Source organism: Pholcus phalangioides, unplaced genomic scaffold, assembly GCF_987345545.1.
Source record: "Pholcus phalangioides strain wild (caught in Gottingen) unplaced genomic scaffold, Ppha-v1.0 ptg000039l_1, whole genome shotgun sequence".
NCBI lineage: Eukaryota > Metazoa > Arthropoda > Arachnida > Araneae > Pholcidae > Pholcus > Pholcus phalangioides.
Genome location: NW_028301625.1, coordinates 9024956 through 9043085, shown reverse-complemented (window position 1 = coordinate 9043085; position 18130 = coordinate 9024956). Strand labels below are relative to the sequence as shown.

At 34.2% G+C, this 18130-nt stretch overlaps 1 protein-coding gene across 5 annotated transcripts in view; it reads left to right on the top strand.

The window, feature by feature from the left end:
- The window catches only part of LOC149065551 (synaptogenesis protein syg-2-like), a 199321-nt gene that overhangs the window by 139257 nt on the left and 41934 nt on the right, over nucleotides 1-18130 (top strand). For all 5 annotated transcript variants that reach the window (XM_089253852.1, XM_089253851.1, XM_089253849.1 and 2 more), the window contains exons 8-9: nucleotides 8086-8376; nucleotides 16504-16815. In XM_089253852.1, the coding sequence (XP_089109978.1) occupies nucleotides 8086-8376; nucleotides 16504-16815 (603 nt within the window). The remainder of the gene's footprint in view (nucleotides 1-8085; nucleotides 8377-16503; nucleotides 16816-18130) is intronic.

The window sequence follows — 18130 nt, the reverse complement described above, 5'->3', positions numbered from 1 at the left end:
ATATACAAATGCCATTTTGATGGGCGAGAAGATGACGGCAGTGAACTTAGACATCAACCCAATCGTTTCGACATTGTAAGAACAGTTTTCCCTCGTGAATAATGGCGGCATTAATCAAGGGTGAAGAAAAGAAAAAAAAATACATGAAAACATATTTTCATGACAAATGTTATCTTTGTGTTGTTGTTGTTGTGTTATTGTGTTTTTTTCTTCTCTGCATCTTTTCTTTCTTCGATCTTCCAAGCATGTCTGGCTTCTGCGGGATGCCTTTGTAGGGACCAATAACAAACTGCATCAAAGAAAGACATGCTAACATGATAGATGATTGTAAGTGTTTACAACGAAGCCGTATAGAGATAATCAATTTTTTTGTGCTGAGCCTAATATACAGACGAGTGATGTTTGACGTGGTTTTTCGTCCTTACGCGAGCGAATCCGAAACAAACCAACTCTTCACTCTCAGTGCAAGTATTTTGAGGGTCTGTACGAGGTCGAAGATTTGAATAAAGGGTTAGAAAAAGATTTATTACGCGTTTGAGGATCTGACTAGCTCATTGACATGGCCCGTATTTATAAAAATTCTCGTATTTCACCCTTGCCGTCTTTTTCTTATAAAACTATCTCGTTTTTTCAACGGAGCTAGCTTTAATTCTTAATCTACACTAAAATTGAGGATGAAAGCAATCTGCATATTTTATAAATTGTCTTTTTATAAATATGAATATAAATATTCCTCTTACATATTCGACACATATTCATCTGTTTTTCATGAAATACATTTTAGCAGACTTGCTTCAGCAAAGTATTTCTCGCAAAGGGTTATTTGTAAGCAATATTTGGCGATTTCGGTGACAATTGGCGAGAAACTACGGTGTATCGTATTTATAATCCAAATTTTTCGTATTTTTCTCGATCAAATATGGTCAACTTAACCATAATGAGCTATGAATGCACGGCATTTGATTGCATCTGTTTATATTTTTTTCCTCAAAGAAAAGGTCTTAAATATCCCAACCTCGGTTATAGCGACAAAATTTCGCTTTCTTTGATGACGTTATAACCGAAATTGACTGTATCATGATATACATTTAAAATTTGAAAACAAGCACCAACGAGTTAGATAAACGTGGATGAATTCAGAGTAAATACTTTCACACATACATTGTCTTTATAAAAATGACAAATCTGTCTTTGAGTCAAAATCCACAAAAATACTTGCTTTGCATGCAATTAGGTAACACCGAATTTCATTAATAAATTGGTGTCTCATTCAAGTGTTTTTTGAGAAACCTCCCAGATGTATTCATTGATTAGATTTTATTGACGAGTGCACACAGATACCGAGTTTGATTCACCCTCTAAAAAAATGACATGAAAATGAAATTGGAAAAAAACGCTTCAGGTAATGAAGCGTGCTGATAAGCTCAGGATTTTTTTCCATCGTTATTAGTAGGTTCGCATTTAAAATAAATGAAACAAAGTTTCGGAAGAAAGTTTTAAAAAAATTCAATTTAAATCTGTTAATAAAAATGCGAAAAACTTTAGAGAAATGAATTTAATTTGAGGTTTTGGACTCGATCAATACATTCATTAATAAATTTAATAGAATAATACAGTGTTGTTGCGTGAAAATCAAAAAAGGAGTGATAACGCCTCTCAACAAAAATAAAAATTTCAAGTTGCCACGAATATTTCAACGATTTTAGAGTATATTGGAGCTGCTAATTTCAAAAATGGTGTTCGTTTTGCCGAATTAGCTCTAGTTTTTGAGATAGTGCATACTCTCAGCATTTCAATGTTGTCTGAAGAGACTAATTTTTGCGTCGAATTTCTACTTTTAATTTTTTTTATTTATTTTCCTATTTTGTTCACTATATTATTACGTTTACATCATCATGATATCAGTGGTCCATATGTATTGGTCTTAACATTATTATTGATTTACATTTCACACAGATTCAAAGTGATTTGTGTGCTACTTATGTACAGGGTATTTCAAAAAGAATAACCGATTTGAAATACGTATATTACGAAAAATATTGAACACATAGACACTTAAGATTAATTTTATATTACATGGCTAATCATAAAGGTTTTTTTGCAAACCAAATTAAAGGTGTTCAATATGTGCACCTTGGGATGCACGGCATATGTCTATACGGTAGTCAAATTTGTCCCAAGCTTTTGCGAGCATGTTTGCATTCACTGCGAGTGGATTTCTGTGGACTACGTGCAGATGCGCTCCACATTTTCGTCTGACATGCGGGGATGGCCAGGGGATTTCCCCTATACACAGATAACTCGTGTCTCGGAACTGTTTATACCATCGCCTAATGATCTAAGTGGTAGGAAGTTCAACACCAGGGTATTGTCAATGAAAAGTACAATGAAACGTTGTTACGGTCTCACACTTCGCGAAGCTTAGAACACAAAACGATTTCTTTTGTGCAGTCGCCATTTTGACAAACACTGAAGTGGCGGCTGAAGGAAGAGCGTTAGCGCTTCCTGTCAGCAACGGCGTGAAACTCGAGATTTTTCTCTTTCTACCTATACATTATTCGATCAAAACGGATTAAAAGCTTAATAGTTATGATTTTATCGGATTTTTGAAATACCTTGTATATTACTACTGGATTTTAATTTTCACTTTATCTTAAAAACGAGAGCCAAATTGACAAAACCAGTCCCAAATTCAGCATCAGTGCCCTAAAATCACTGAAATATTTATGACAGTGATTCACATTTCGCACAGCTTTGATGTGATTTATATACTGCTTTTGTATACTTCTGAAATTTAATTCTCAGTTTATCTCGGAAAACTTCAGCCAATCTGACAAAACCAATGCCAGATTCGAAATCAACTCCCGAAAGTCACCTAAAAATCACTGAAATATCTTTGGAGATGATTTATATTGGATTGCATTGGATTTTTACAATGGTTTACTTTGATTGGATTACATTAAATTTACAATGATTTACTTTGATTGGATTACATTAAATTTACAATGATTTACTTTAATTGGATTACATTAAATTTACAATGATTTACTTTGATTGGATTACATTAAATTTACAATGATTTACTTTAATTGGATTACATTAAATTTACAATGATTTACTTTGATTGGATTACATTAAATTTACAATGATTTACTTTGATTGGATTACATTAAATTTACAATGATTTACTTTGATTGGATTACATTAAATTTACAATGATTTACTTTGATTGGATTACATTAAATTTACAATGATTTACAATGATTTACTTTGGCAATGATTACATTCTTTTGCACAGTTTCAATGTGGTTTTCATGGAACTGTGTTTTATTTTTGTATTACTATTGAAATTTAATTTCTACTTCATCTCAGTAAGTAGAGCCAATCTGATAATACCAATGCCAAATTCAAAATCAGCACCCTGAAATCGTTGAAATAATTTTGGCAATGATTTACATTTTACACAGTTTCAATGTGATTCGTATACTGCTTATGTATTGCTATTGAAGTTTAATTTTCACTTTATCTTAAAAATTATTTCCAATCTCAGAAAACCAATGCCACATTCGAAATCTGCGCCCGAAATTCACCCTAAAATCACTGAAACATCTTCGGCAATAAAATCAGTGTTGAGCAGTGTAATATGAACAAGGAGTCAAAGAGCAACATTCTCGTCTTTGCTTTATGAGAAAGTATTTCCATCTTCGAAAAAGAGTGAAAAGAAATCGAGACGTGGTGCACACGAGAAGACAAAGTGCAAATGAGGATCGCGAGAGGGAATAATGTTAATAAAAAAAAAAGAAATAAACATATTTTCATGACAAACATGACCCGCTTCTTTTCAAGGCATCGGCTATAACAAAAGGATCGAGTAAAAAATGGCATTTTTTTATCGTGCCAGATAGATCGTCTCAATATATGTACAATATCTTCTTGTGAGGAATACAGTCAAACTCGGTTACTACGACATCGAAGATTACTGAGAACAAGTCCCCAACGAGTAACACAAATATACGAAAAATATAAAACTCCTCATGCATTTCGACACATAGTGGGTGTCCTCTTCCACTGTGTGTCTAAACACATAGGAATTTTGTATTTTTCGTATATTTACCTTATTCGTTGGTGACTTGTTCTGAGGCAAAGTTTGTCTATCGAAAGCTTGTCCACATCGAAAATTTCACGAACTTTTATCCTTATAACCGAGGTTACCATCTTCAAGAACTTTTTTTGGCAAAAAATATAATCAGTGGCAATCAAATGCTGTGCATAAAAAGTTTTTATTTCTTTTGAATTTGGACACAGTGCTACATCAAGTCTCCTAAAATGTATTTTACGGGAAAAAATGAACTTGACAAATGCGTGAGATAAATATTTTTTGTCATGTTCATAATGGCACTATTTATAAATTATACAAATTACCTTCATTCCCGATTCTAGTAAAAATCAGGAATTAAAGCAAGCTTCGTTGAAAAAACGAGACACTTACGTAAGAAAAAGTCGGGAAGGGCAAAACACAAAGGTTTTTTGTATAGTGATCATGTCAATGAGCCAGTCAAGAACGTCAACATGAAATATTTTTTTTAATGTTAGGCATAAATAGATCAACAGACTATTCCGTTGATATGATCAGCCCTAATTTTGGGAGTTTCTTGGGAAAACGTCATCGAAACAAAGACAAAAGTGAAAAAATTTGTCGTTACAATCGACGTAAATGCTTTTCATCGAAGTTAAAAGCAAGGTTCGTTAACACTATTCTCTACGGGAATCAGTCCGGACCACCAACTATTGACGTTATAACCGAGGTGTCATTACAACCAGCGACCATGTCCATCTCGTTACCGGAAGATTATGGGTGACGGCGATCCCCGGATCGGCGTGGGAACCGCAAAGTCAACGAGCCCACTATCGTCTGGATGACGAGAAGTCTGGAGATTGAAGCAATTTTACTCAATGCATATTTGAGAGGGGTGTTTAGTAATTTCAGTGCATTATTTTTAGATCATGACCATTAATAGTCATTTTTGTCGCACCACGGTCATTTTCTGCACACGAGGGCTAATTAGACCGGGACCTACAATTTATTGCCGGTTCCGAACGGCAGGCTTGTTTTTTTGTACTCATCGAGAGGTTGGTTCGCTAACCCCTCGATGGGGGGACTCCCTTCGATAGCAATTTTTTCTGCGGTCACGTCGCCGTTTCTGTTGCACCCCTGTGTCAGGAAATTTTTCTGACAAGGACGAACCGGGTATCGAACTCGTGACACTTCTAAACATCCTTTGGTACTTTATGGGAGTATTCTTATCGACCTGGGCTAGCTCACCCGCCGAGGTCGAGCTGACCCAACACCATCTATAGCAGAAGGTCTCCGCGCAAAGTGACGTCACTGAAGAAGGTCATCTCATCTATAGCACTTGGATATATTACAAAAACGGGTAAAAATGGCGCATGTATCAGCCTGCTATATCCAATGGCTATAGGTGAGATTACGTTCAGTGACGTCACGAGCTTTGCGAGGAGGCCATCTGCTATAGATGGTGTTGGCTGACCTCTCTCAACTACGATGCGAACCAGAAGAAGGAAAGATCGTCGCTCGAGACCGACCGCTACTCCACAACAGGTTTTTTCTCTCCCTGAGTGAGCTTGGCGTTCTATTGGTGACGGCTAGCAAGGCGCCAACGGCCACTTGGCGAAAACGCTCTACACACACACAACAATTAAATATATTTATATCACAAATGACTAAGAAGTGACATTTTGGCACCTATAACATCTTCCCGTACAAGAGCGAGATATCTCGTATTAGAGTAGCGGGAATAAATGCCTTAGAACACTCTCCTTTTACCTTTCCTTTTGTCATCAATACGCTTCATCGGTAAACCTATGAGCGGAATTAGATTTTTTTTATTAGGTTTGCTAGACGTCCTCATTTTGCATGTCATTCTGAGCGTCTTCCGACACGCTTCCGAAATTCCTCCCCTTTGTTCAAATTTCCAGGTTTCTGGAATTATAACTTTCCGTTTTTTTTCTTTTTTGGAAAAAAAATTGCACCTTGAAGTAATTTTTTCGAAAAAAATTAACTCTGGAACCAAAACCCTCAGTGTGTGTTTATTTGGTTTTTTCCCCGTACATATTTACACTCTGAGAAAACCCCAAGGGCAGTGCTTACTTTATTGAAAGTACTCCCTCCCCAAAGAAAAAAAAATTGTTGTTCACATTGATGGTATAGAAGTGCCATCTATTGTGAAAATATTTAAGTGATGTTGTAAAGAGTGCTCACACATGTGTCGTCATTTCCATGCTCATAATCCGATAACCCTTGACCAAATACGGAAAAAAAATAGTAGTTCTGTTTTGATGGGAAATGTATTTTTCAAAAACTTACACCTTCCGTAGAAAAGCCCTCGGACTGTATTTTTGGCAAACGTCCTTTCAAGTGTGTTAAAATATTCTGTGTGTGAACCGATATGACACCGAATACTGTGAAGTGACATTTGGTCCCTTAATTTTACTATTCTGTTTTTGTTCGTTCCGTGGTAAGATATTCGTCAGAAACGGGGTAGCGGAATGACTCCAGATAAGTACGATTCAAAATGATGGCGAGCCATTTCTTTAATCCGCCATTTTAAAAATTCTATACAGGCTTTCCCAAACCCAAATAGTTTCCACAGCAGATATTTCTGCAACTGTTTTTGGTTTTAGAAACACTTTAAATTACAAAAAGTTTTCAAATGACGAACAGAGACTAAAAATTTCTTAAATTTCCCAAGGGGTCGTATACGTATAAAAATAGAAAAATTTACTTTTTATGTAGATGCTTTGCGCTAAAGCTTTAAAAAAGTGAAGATAAATGTGGCTTTGCGAAGTCATTTACAAAAAAAAACTGTATGTTTTTAAATGCAATATTAATTCATTCAGTATTAGTAAAGATTCAGTATTCGACTGACGTTATAAGCATTTATCGCCAATTAGTGAGGGTGTGGTTCACAAACCACGAGAATAAATTCAATTCAAAGTCTTAAAAATTCTGTAATTTCCTAAATAATAGTCAAAGATGCAATTATTATTTATTGCGATTTAAAAAAAATTAAATGATTGAGTTCATTCTATTTGTGTACAGTCCCTAAAAATGAAAATTTTTGAGGTAATGAAAACTTGTCACTACACAGTGATAAGTTGCCAAAACATAGTGATTTAAAACATTTGATTTTAAATATTACATTTGAAAATATGAATCTTTTGCAAATGTCTTTTCAGAGTAGAATCTACATTTCTATAATTGGAAACACATGGGGACTGTATAAAAAGTTAATTCGTTTATTTTTTATGTATACGACTCTTCAAACAAATTTTGAAATTCTAAGTAGTTGCAATGCATTTGAAAACTTTTTGTAATTGAAAGTGTGTTTCTCTAATGTTAACGGTTGCAAAGGTATCTGCTGTGCAAAGAATTTGGGACATCCTGTATAAGCGTTTTCTCTCAATATCGTGAATCCATTCGCTAATGCTAATGGATTCGAATTCACCTTAACATTATGTATAGACGCAACAATATATATTTATATACTATTAATTATTAGTTTTTTTCTCTTATATATGCTTTCTATTGGGCTGCTATATGTTGGTTATATTTGACATCACCATTTTTCATGGGCATCTTTTTTCAGGCACCTTGTTGAGCAATTTGTCTGTTGTGGTATTTATTTGTATTTGTATTGCAACGACGTTTTATCAGGTAAATTGCAACCCTTTTCGACTCAAACGTTCGTAAGTTGAAGATTGCTTTATTCAACTTACAATCTAACTTTTCAAAATACAGGGTGATTCTAAATTCACTGGACAAACTTTAAAAGGTGATATAAGACACATAAACAAGCATTTTTGATCATAAAATGTGTGGTCGCAAAGGCTAGGGTTTTTTTAGAAAGTGCTCAACGGCACTTCACCAAAAACAAATATATAATTTGTTCCGACGGATTTGTTGTGATATGTGCTATCAAGCATTCGAGATTGCATATGCACCTTTGGACTGGATTGTTAGGAAATTTTCCTTATTTTCTTCAATTTTTTTTATTATAATTTTAGATCCGCCCCGGGTGCGCTTGAAAGTTATGAAAGAATACTTTGAAAGAACTCCTTCCGAAGGCGATTACTTCCGGCTGAACTGTGAAATTAAATCGAATCCTGATGTGTATAAAATAGGATGGCTGGTGGACGACGTGGAGGTCACCGAAAATCATTCACGTGCTGACATATCAAGCGGGAATAGCATTGTTCTCAAAGGACTCCGACGAGAAGACAAAGGACGATATCGCTGTTTTGCTCTCAATTCAGAAGGCGAAGGCTTTAGTGAAGAAATGGAGCTCAAAATCACTCGTAAGTACCACTTCTGTTTTTGGCGAACAAGTCATCATTCTAATAGTCCTTGTTTATATTAATGGAGCCATTCATAGAAAGTAGCTCTTCAGAGTAGGAGTCGTAAAAATTTATAGTCAGTCATAATGGTCATAGAGTAAAAAAAACAAAAAACAACGTTATGGAATCAGTTTTTACATGTTCTTATGCAAAAAAACTACACCGATTTATCATTTTTCTATACCAGTTGAAAGTCTTGAAAACCCACATAAGAAATTCACAAGTTTTTTAATTAGATACTTTAACGAAATAAATACATTTCAATAACTTAATTCATCTGCAATTTTTTAATTATAGACATCTGATATTACTTGTTTGTTTGATAATAGATACTAGCATTATTAATATTCCTCTTTTTTGAAAATTTTGCTGTAGTTATTACACGACAGATAAAAATCATTATCTAATGATATATGCCGACGTTACTCTATGCTTTCATGAGAATCCATTACCTGATGAATGGTTTTTCGAGCTAAAAGGGTCGTTGTTTGTTTAAGTATTCACTTAATGCCTGTATCATAACTTTGCCTGAGACGGCATAGCAGAAATAACTAACCCCTCCCCCCAGTGTAAAATGTCATACTTTTTTTTATAAATAAGGCTTTCTTCCTATTTTAAGCAAGTGCAAAGGAATATAAGAAAAGGGTTTCATTGAGAAATCAGTTTTACAAAATACCGTATCTTGGTCTTCCATTGCTGAAATTAAATGCTTTTAAGAATGTGAGATATCTCGTCAATGCCAGGGAGAGGGCTAAGGAGAAAATACAACGTAACACGAGCATGTAATAACTAGCCAATTTTGTTCAACATCGACAATTGTTCTGGCACTCTAGGATGCCTTTTCGAAGGCGCAAGAAAACAGCTTCTGTACCAGGCAGAAACCATAATTAGAATTCATTTGAAGTTTCTCTTATTCCATTAAGTGGCATCAAGAGATGTTTGTTAGTCTTGAACTTCGGCAATTCGTCGGGATCTCGTACTTCTGGGTCGGTTTAAATTGAGTAGAGGTGTCATGATGAGGTTGGTCACTGGGCAACGAGGTTGATTTTTTGTTAAGGGTTATAGTAAATTCGAAATGTACTCAGATTGATTGGCAGGGTTGGAGTTACTTGATTGGGATCATCCCTTCATTCTGATTGGCAGGGTTGGAGTTACGTGATTAGGGGGTCATACCTTCATTCTGTTTTTGAGTACGGTTAGGAGTGGGTCTCATGCTTTTCAACGCAGAGATCCAAACCCTGTCTGTATCACCTATAAACAAAGAGTCCATAATAACTTTCAAACACACGAACTGCTATAATAGGAGAAAGGATGTTCGTCAACCCTCCCCTCCACAATCCATAGTGAAATGTAAAGACTTTTCTCAGTTGCAAGAGAGAAGGACTCTACCATGAAACTGAGCTAGAAGAGATCTCAACAACGGGATACGAATGACGGCAGAGTTCTGGCGTTAATTCAGTTTCAAGAGAGGTACACCCGTAACTATCGGACCAGTCGGAATGAAGAGAAAACCACTTTAACGCACACCCACCCCGATAATATCACCATATAGCAATTTACTACCGAACGAGTTGGGTCGGAAATGAAAGCGCCATCTATCGATCGTCACCTCAGATTCAGCGAAAAAAGAACTTGACATCCATGTTCGTCCCGGGATCTAACCGGTAGCCTTCATGATGGTAGATGAGCGTCTCACTACTGCACCACACGGACGCCAAATGAAGAGACTGGCCAATGAAATAGCTCTGACCCTGCCGACCAGTAGGAGCGTTTCGGATGTATCAAATAATCCTTTCCCCAAGAAGTTTCGAGACCCGTAAGCTACTCTTGGTGATTTAGCTACTAGAGTTTTTGAAAAGTCGAGTGAATATTCAAAAAAACGACGGTCCCAAAGCCTGAAAAAATCATTCCTCCGTCGAACAACGGCACAAAAGCCTGCCCCGAAATTCATTTGCTATTCATCTAAACTGAAAATCATAACCTCAGAACATTACAGTATCAAAAAACCGAAACATTACCCGCTTGCGTCAATTCCCTTGTGTCAAGTGCGTAAAGTGGTACTAATTTCCAAATATTCCCATATTTTATAAGAGAAAACTTTCACACACACACACATTTTTTTTTAACTTTTTCCCTCCATAATCTCCTTTTAGGTATTAGATTATGATCTTCATATTTTTTTTATAAATTCGTTTACTCATGTAAACCACTTACCTAACCACAAAGGAATTACTCTAAAAAATCCATTGTATATGAATTTTGTTATCTTTTAACTCATGCGTTACGAAATATCAGAGAAAAAAATCAGCGTTATATTTTTAGTTTAGGAAAACAGCAAATTGAAACTAAATTCAAAAGATTTGCGAAATCTCTTCAGAGTTGTATTACAGATTACAAAATAGCTTGCCTTGGAAACAAATCAAATAAACAGCTTTGAGAATTTCCCGTCCTAGCAACATCGTTCAAATCAATGAAAGCAAATCAAGCTAATTAGTTTTAATTGAAAGATTAGTAGAATGCGCACTCTCCATGAAAACACAACCCGTCGATTTTTCTCGCATTGCGTTCAGTACACGTTCCCAAACAGAAAATTTAAGTGAAATTTCCCGTAAATTTTAAAAGTCGTCATCTACGTTTCTCGGAATTCCGCAGCGTATTATGTACGTGTTCTTGAATTCTTAATTCCCGTAAGAAACCATGTTAAATATCACGAAGTGAAATCGGTTGCGGAATTAAAACCCACCGAAGTACAGATTAACATTTAATCAGCTTCTGCTATTAAACAGCTTAATCAAGACGAAGAAAATACATAAATCGTAATCTCGGGAAATAAACTCTTTCTCTCTCTCTCTCTCTCTCTCTCTCTCTTTGCAACTACTTATTTCCTGTAAAATTCGGAAGTATTTTTATCAAACGACATCCGTTCCAATGTATCGAGCTTTAATACAATGTTTCGGTCAAAATTTTCTAGCCAATTCATTGCATTTCTATCAACAAGGGTTAGTCATCTGGAAAGTGAGAAAGGTGTTGTTAATTAAAATCAATTAGGTTGATTATTTCGCGAGCATTGGTGCCTGAATTTGCGAAGAAGTTGTTGAAAAATACTGAAAAAAGCAAGACTTTTCAAATTAAACAAATGCATTCGCAATAAATAACCTGATGACACAAACATTTTTGCGGTGATTTACCACATTCCTGAGAATTCTAAAGACAAAAATAAGATATTTTTACCTTTTTTTGTTATAAGCATCTGCAGATTATTTGTGCCACTAGTATTTGCAACGTTTCAAGTTTATTCTTAATTAACAAAATTAATTCATACCTTATGTCGTGACTTTTACTCACTTGCTTTTTTTACTTACTTTGCCGATTTAGCCAGTGTGATGTCATTTTTTTTCCGTTCCTTTTTTGCTATTTGTTAATTTTGTATCCCCACCCATTTTTTTAATGGCCCCTCAAATTAAATTACAACATTCTACTTCAACATTTATTATGTATCAGCCGTGAAATTTAATACGTGTTGCTAAAATCCTATAGATTTTTCGAGGCCAATTTATAAATAGTTAATGTATTCAGAGAGAGCGTGAGAGAATGAGCTGTAATATACCGAAAAAAAAGTATTTTATATATTGAATTCCATAACTCCTACACAAAACCAGAAAAACTTTTAGTTATGAATCTCCATCAGTTAAACGTAGTAAAGAACTGGACGTCTAATAAAAAAATATAGAACATTATGCAATGTTTTACATCATAAAAATAAAGTGTGAGTTTGGATCTGAGGTCTTCAGTTAATATATAAAATAACCTAAATAAAATAATCAATAGTTGAGATCAATCCATTTGTGTACGGTCTCTAAAAATGAAGATTTTCTAGCAAATGAAAACTTATCGACACAGTAGTATATAAATCGCCAAAACAATAATTTTCCCATCGATAATGTTAGAATAAGTACACCATTGCGTTGAATATTGTACGGAAATTTTGCTGAGAGACTGACTTTTGGAATGATTTCGCAGAGCAAGATCTAAGATCTGAGTTTAATCTTTGCTTTTTCGGAAGTTTTAGCGCCTCTCTTAAGTATACAATATATTATAAAATTTATGGCATTTCAAGTAATCACATGGTATTTGCAAAAAAAGTTATAATTAAAAGTATTTGTCTAACGTCAATTATTGCAGATATATTCACTGAGCAAACAATGTGCGTCAGCCTGTATAGCATACAATGTATAATTTCGGATCCTTTAATAACAAGAAAATACAAAATATAAATATAGTCGTTCATACAACACTTGCCATTTTACACACCGGTGGCATGAAATACAATACATATATTAAATACAATACATCATCATCATCAACAACAACCATTTTCAATCCACTGCTGGAGATGAAGGTCTCCTCTAAATTTTCCCATTCTGCTCTGGCTGATGCTTTAGCCATCCAGTCGACTCCTGCCACTTTCCTGATCTCGTCAATCCATCTTTCGTGGGGACGCCTTCTCGGACGTTTAACACCACGGGGGTACCAATCTAGAATGCTTGTGGTCCATCTGTTGTCCTGTCCAATATGTCCAGCCCATTTCCATTTCAAACGTTTAATTCATTCCATGATATCACATACCTTTGTGTGGTTCCTTATCCAAGTGATTCGTTTTCTGTCTCTCCTTGTGATGCCTAGCATACATCTTTCCATGTTCCTTTGTGTTCTCTGTAGCCTTTGTATCGTCTTGCTTGTGAGTGTCCATGTTTCAGCTCCATAAGTCAATGCTGGTAGCATACACTGGTTAAAAACTTTTCTTTTTCAGGCATAATGGCATGTGACTCTTCAGAATTACACAGTTTTTGACAAAAGTGCTCCATCCAATCCTCATCCTTCTGTTTATTTCATTAATGACTCCGTTGTCCATGGTGATTTCTTGTCCCAGGTATACATAGCTTTCTAATTCTTCTATCTGTGTTGTTGAGCAAGATTGTCCTCTTCAACGCAAAGAGGTTGAACATAACTTTAGTCTTTTGCAGATTCATTTTCAAGCCCACCTGAATACATGCCTTCACCAATTCTTGTACCATTTCTTTTAGTTCGTCTGGATTACTGCTGATAACAACAATGTCGTCTGCAAAACGCAAATGGTCGAGAAACTCTCCATTTATTTTAATTCCTTTTTTATCCCAATCCAGTTTTCTGAATACTTCTTCTAAAACAGTGGTAAAACGTTTTGGTGAGATAGTATCACCTTGTCTGATTCCTTTCCCAAGTTCAATCTTTGCTTTTCCTTTATTCAAACGAATTGTTGCAGTTGCTTTGTCATATATTTTCTTGATGATATTGATGTAAGTCTTCACTACCCCAGTTACATCTAGAGCTTTAACAACAGCAGATGTGGAGATAGAGTCAAACGCTTTCTCAAAATTAATCAAGGCCATACACAATGGTAATTCGTATTCCTTGTGTCTCTCTATATGTTCCCTGATTGTTTGGATGTGATCCATTGTACTGAATCCACTTCTGCCTGTTCTTTTGGTTGAGCTTCGTCCAATTTGGATTCAAGCCTATATGTCAGCACTTTGGTGAAGATTTTATAAATTACTGATAGGAGACTGATTGCTTGATAGTTCTTAATATCCTCTTTTTCGCCTTTTTTGTGAAGAACCATCATTGCGTTATTCCAATCTTCAGGCACATCCGATTTTGTGAGACAATTTATGAACAAGGCAGCTAGCATACAATACATATAATGAGTTAAATACAATACATATAATGAGTTATATACAATACATATAATGAGTTATATACAATACACATAATGAGTTAAATACAATACGCACCTGATATCGATCATTTGATTTATCTGTTTTTATACCTCTGAAAACAAGGATTATGGCCACGACTCATTAATGTATGCACATTATAACAAATTAGAATCAGTCCTGTCTATGTAATTGAAATTCAAGAATTTTCATATGTTTTCGATCCAACCGTGAACGAGTGATGGATAAAGAACAGCATCGAAAACATAAAGACCATTCAGGTAGGATAATTCACGTCTGTTTCCAATGTCTATCTTTCTCAGAATGCCTGTATATGTTTAAAATGCGATTCTGGTCCATGTGAACTATGCACAACATTGTAGTTTTGTCGAAACGCAGCATACCGACGTACGGGAAGTGTAGATGCGCTTATAAATAATTTACGAACGTAGAATTCGATTCCTCAAAATCCGCTTTCACTTTCAACCTGATCTGGGTTTTGAAATAGTTTTCCAATATTCAGCACACTTGGTGGAATAACTTTGTTAGTGAAATATAGTTGATAAAATCTCTGGGGGAAAAATACAACGGATTCTATCTCAGGTATGGAATTTGAATCACGGGGTTGTTTGAAACCGATGAATCCAAATCTGAAGGACAAAATCGCACAATGGATGGAAATAGAATTAAAGAGATGAATATGGGCGATTTTTAGTTCAATTGTTTTTCTTTATTATTTCTGCTCTGAGATCAATAACCCTGAAAAATGAAACTAAATGTTTTGGCTAAGTCAAAATGAAAATTTTTTGGTTTTCAAAAAACGGTAAAGTAGAAAACAAATGATTAAATACTCCTCAAAGAGAGAGATGAAATAAAAAGCAAATATTTTTTTTACTTTTCAATCGCCTTCTATGGCCAACTACTTAAGGAATATATTTCGTGTTACGCGAAATTCTCATTCAAAGGAGGAAAACATCATGTAGAAGAATAATTATCGTTCTTATATTTATAAATATGCATAAGTAAATGCTAGAAACAGACTCTCATGGGTAAATATTGAATCATAAATAAAGAATATCACTGTTATCTCAAGTTTGTTCACTTATTTTTGTAAGCCTTTATGGATAATATAATTTATTTTATACATTTATGCGTGCAATTAATCACAATATTATTTAAAGTAAACATTTTCAACTATTTATGTATAAGTTATCTCAACAAACTTCTCTTTATATTTAAATAGAATGCTTGTTTAATAGAAGCTATGAAAACATATTTCATACTCCTTTTAGAGCACGTTTTGTGATTTTTGTTGTTCATAATTCTCCGTATACATCCATTAATTTTGCTTTAAAACGGGAGAAGCTCATCCCTCTCTACATTCAAAATATCATTTAGAAATAATAATTCCGTTTCATCAGTACAAATGCATTTTAATAACAATAGTCTTTAAATAATTATTTACGAAAACTTGATGTCATATATATGCATGTTTTCCACTTTCAAGTTTTTCATTGCTATGTGTAGTTTCTGTATTCAGTATTTCAGGAAATATGTGATTACTCGGAAAACAGGAGTTATATATTTCAGTATGTATTTTAAAGTGTTTGATTTAAGATAATTGGAAACACTATCATTATGATGAGTTTTTGATCGTACATTTTGAGTTATATTTATAATTGAATTCATTATATTCAAAAAGTGGCCTCACGCAAACGTGAATCCTCAATTGTACATACGTATCAAAGTATGGTGCAGAATATGCTCCAGAATACTTGTTAGGATTGTGATTCCTGCTCTCAGGTCTTTTGGCTGTTTACGTCTTCAATGAAACAACGTATCCTTCGGCACTCTGTTCTGTGTCTTTAATGTCTGTTGCTCTATTAGTAAAGAAAGAAAACGTCAAGGAGCACCAGATAAAAGGAATGAAGGATGCTTCGGGAGCCCAAATCGATTGATAAAACGATACTATTTACCGGAGCGTTGCAATCTCGTAGAGTCTGCCATTTATTAAGTGAATTTTAGCTATTTATCTCTCCTCAGAGCAAGGATATTACCAAGCGCTCGTGAAAGCAGTGAAAGAAACAGTAGAAATTTATTATAAAGCTTGCAGAGAATGTTCCACCAAGCAGTAGGTGGTTCAGAGTGAGGGCATATATGATTCTCTATAGCTAGATAGAATTCTTTTAGTTTAGTTGAAAGTATCGCAGATAGTGATTTTTGAGGTAAGAATTTCATTTTGGAATTGTGTACATGGCTTTGTATGGTTTTACATAATTTAACTTTGTACTGAAATGTTTATAACGCATTATTTGTTATCGCATCTGTGTTACAGATAAACCCGCCTGCCTTCCAGATTATACGATAACATATGAGACTGAACTCAATAATATGGTAACCGTAAAATGCGAAGTTATTGCTGACCCTGAAGAAGTAAATTTTCGCTGGGAATACAGAAATACCACTAAAATAAATAATATCACTACAACAGTAATATACACAAATATCTCATTTACTTCTAATGGAAAAGTTAGCTATGTCAATCATACTCCAATTACATATTTGGATTATGGAGTTTATTACTGTTGGGCCAATAACAGTCTTGGAGACCAAGAGCAAGCCTGCTTCTTTACCATTATCAGACCAGGTAAGTTTCTTTAAATTTAGCTTTTATTTCGTAAGCTTGTAAATCGAACTCAAATGAAAACTATTTCTTGTAACTAAATGTTGATAAATATCACATAATTAATAAATTTGGCTTACATATTTCTTACATGCAAGACATATTTTGCCAAGATATTCTGATTTTAAGGTAAAAAATAATGATCCGAACTTGAATTAATAATTCCTCTTAAATTATGGGATTCCACTATAACTTCTATTCAAAGCGAACTTCATGGTTTTAGTATCAAAAATGCAATTTCATCCCGTAGAAGTTAAATAAGCTTATTGAAGTGACGCAATTTTAGATTAGCACATGAAAAAAATGTTCATCTAAAAGAGATGAAAATGTCTGACACAAGGAAAAAAAACCATTGATGACGTTAAAGTTTTAATTTTACTCTTAACGATTACGTAAACGCCATTAAATCTAATGAAGGTGGTGATAAGCTCCATAAAATGTAGCAAAAATTTTTTTAATAAATCATAAATATTTACTAATGTCTTCCTGATCAAGTAAATGAATAAATACATAGCGGCATTAACTATCAATCTGTATCATAACTTCGCCTCGGCTACTTATACATTATTTCAAAACAAAAAAATACTCGACATTGTAAAAATATACCTGAAAGTACCGAAAAAACCCGCAACTAATTAAATCAGTAATAACTAGTACCCACAATATAGACATTATTAATAATAGTGATTAAATATTATATAAAATAGCTACCTCATGTTCTAAATTAAAAAATTCTTTCTTGGTTTTCACCGCATGTAAAAGCCTTTCTTTTGAAACATCGATCTTAAATGACTTTAATAGTAATTTTTTAATTTCCTTTTTTTCCCCCTTCTTGCTATATTTAGATTAATTTTAACAAAAAATAAATAAAATAAAATGGAAATAGAGGCTTAAATTAATCCCTACAAAAACGCTTGGAAGTGCAATAACATTTACTTTTGTTTCGCTGTACCCAAAAGAAAAAAGTCAATTAATGAACTGTATTGTAAATGCTATCATAAAAACGTACGTTTTTCAGCAGATGATAAAGGAAGAAAATGCATCTAGGAAGAGATATTTTGAACTACTTTGAAGAAAGAAAAATGTGAAGGGATTATTTAAAGAAAAAAAAATAAATTAAAAGTAATATATGGGGAAAAAAGTGCATGAAATTAATATAATTATAATCATGTTAACATTTCTGATATGATATAAGAGAAGTAGTCATTTTTCTTTATAAATGAGTAAAGCTATGTGTCTTTAGTTTCGATTTTAACACTTTGTAGACGGGGGGAGCGAA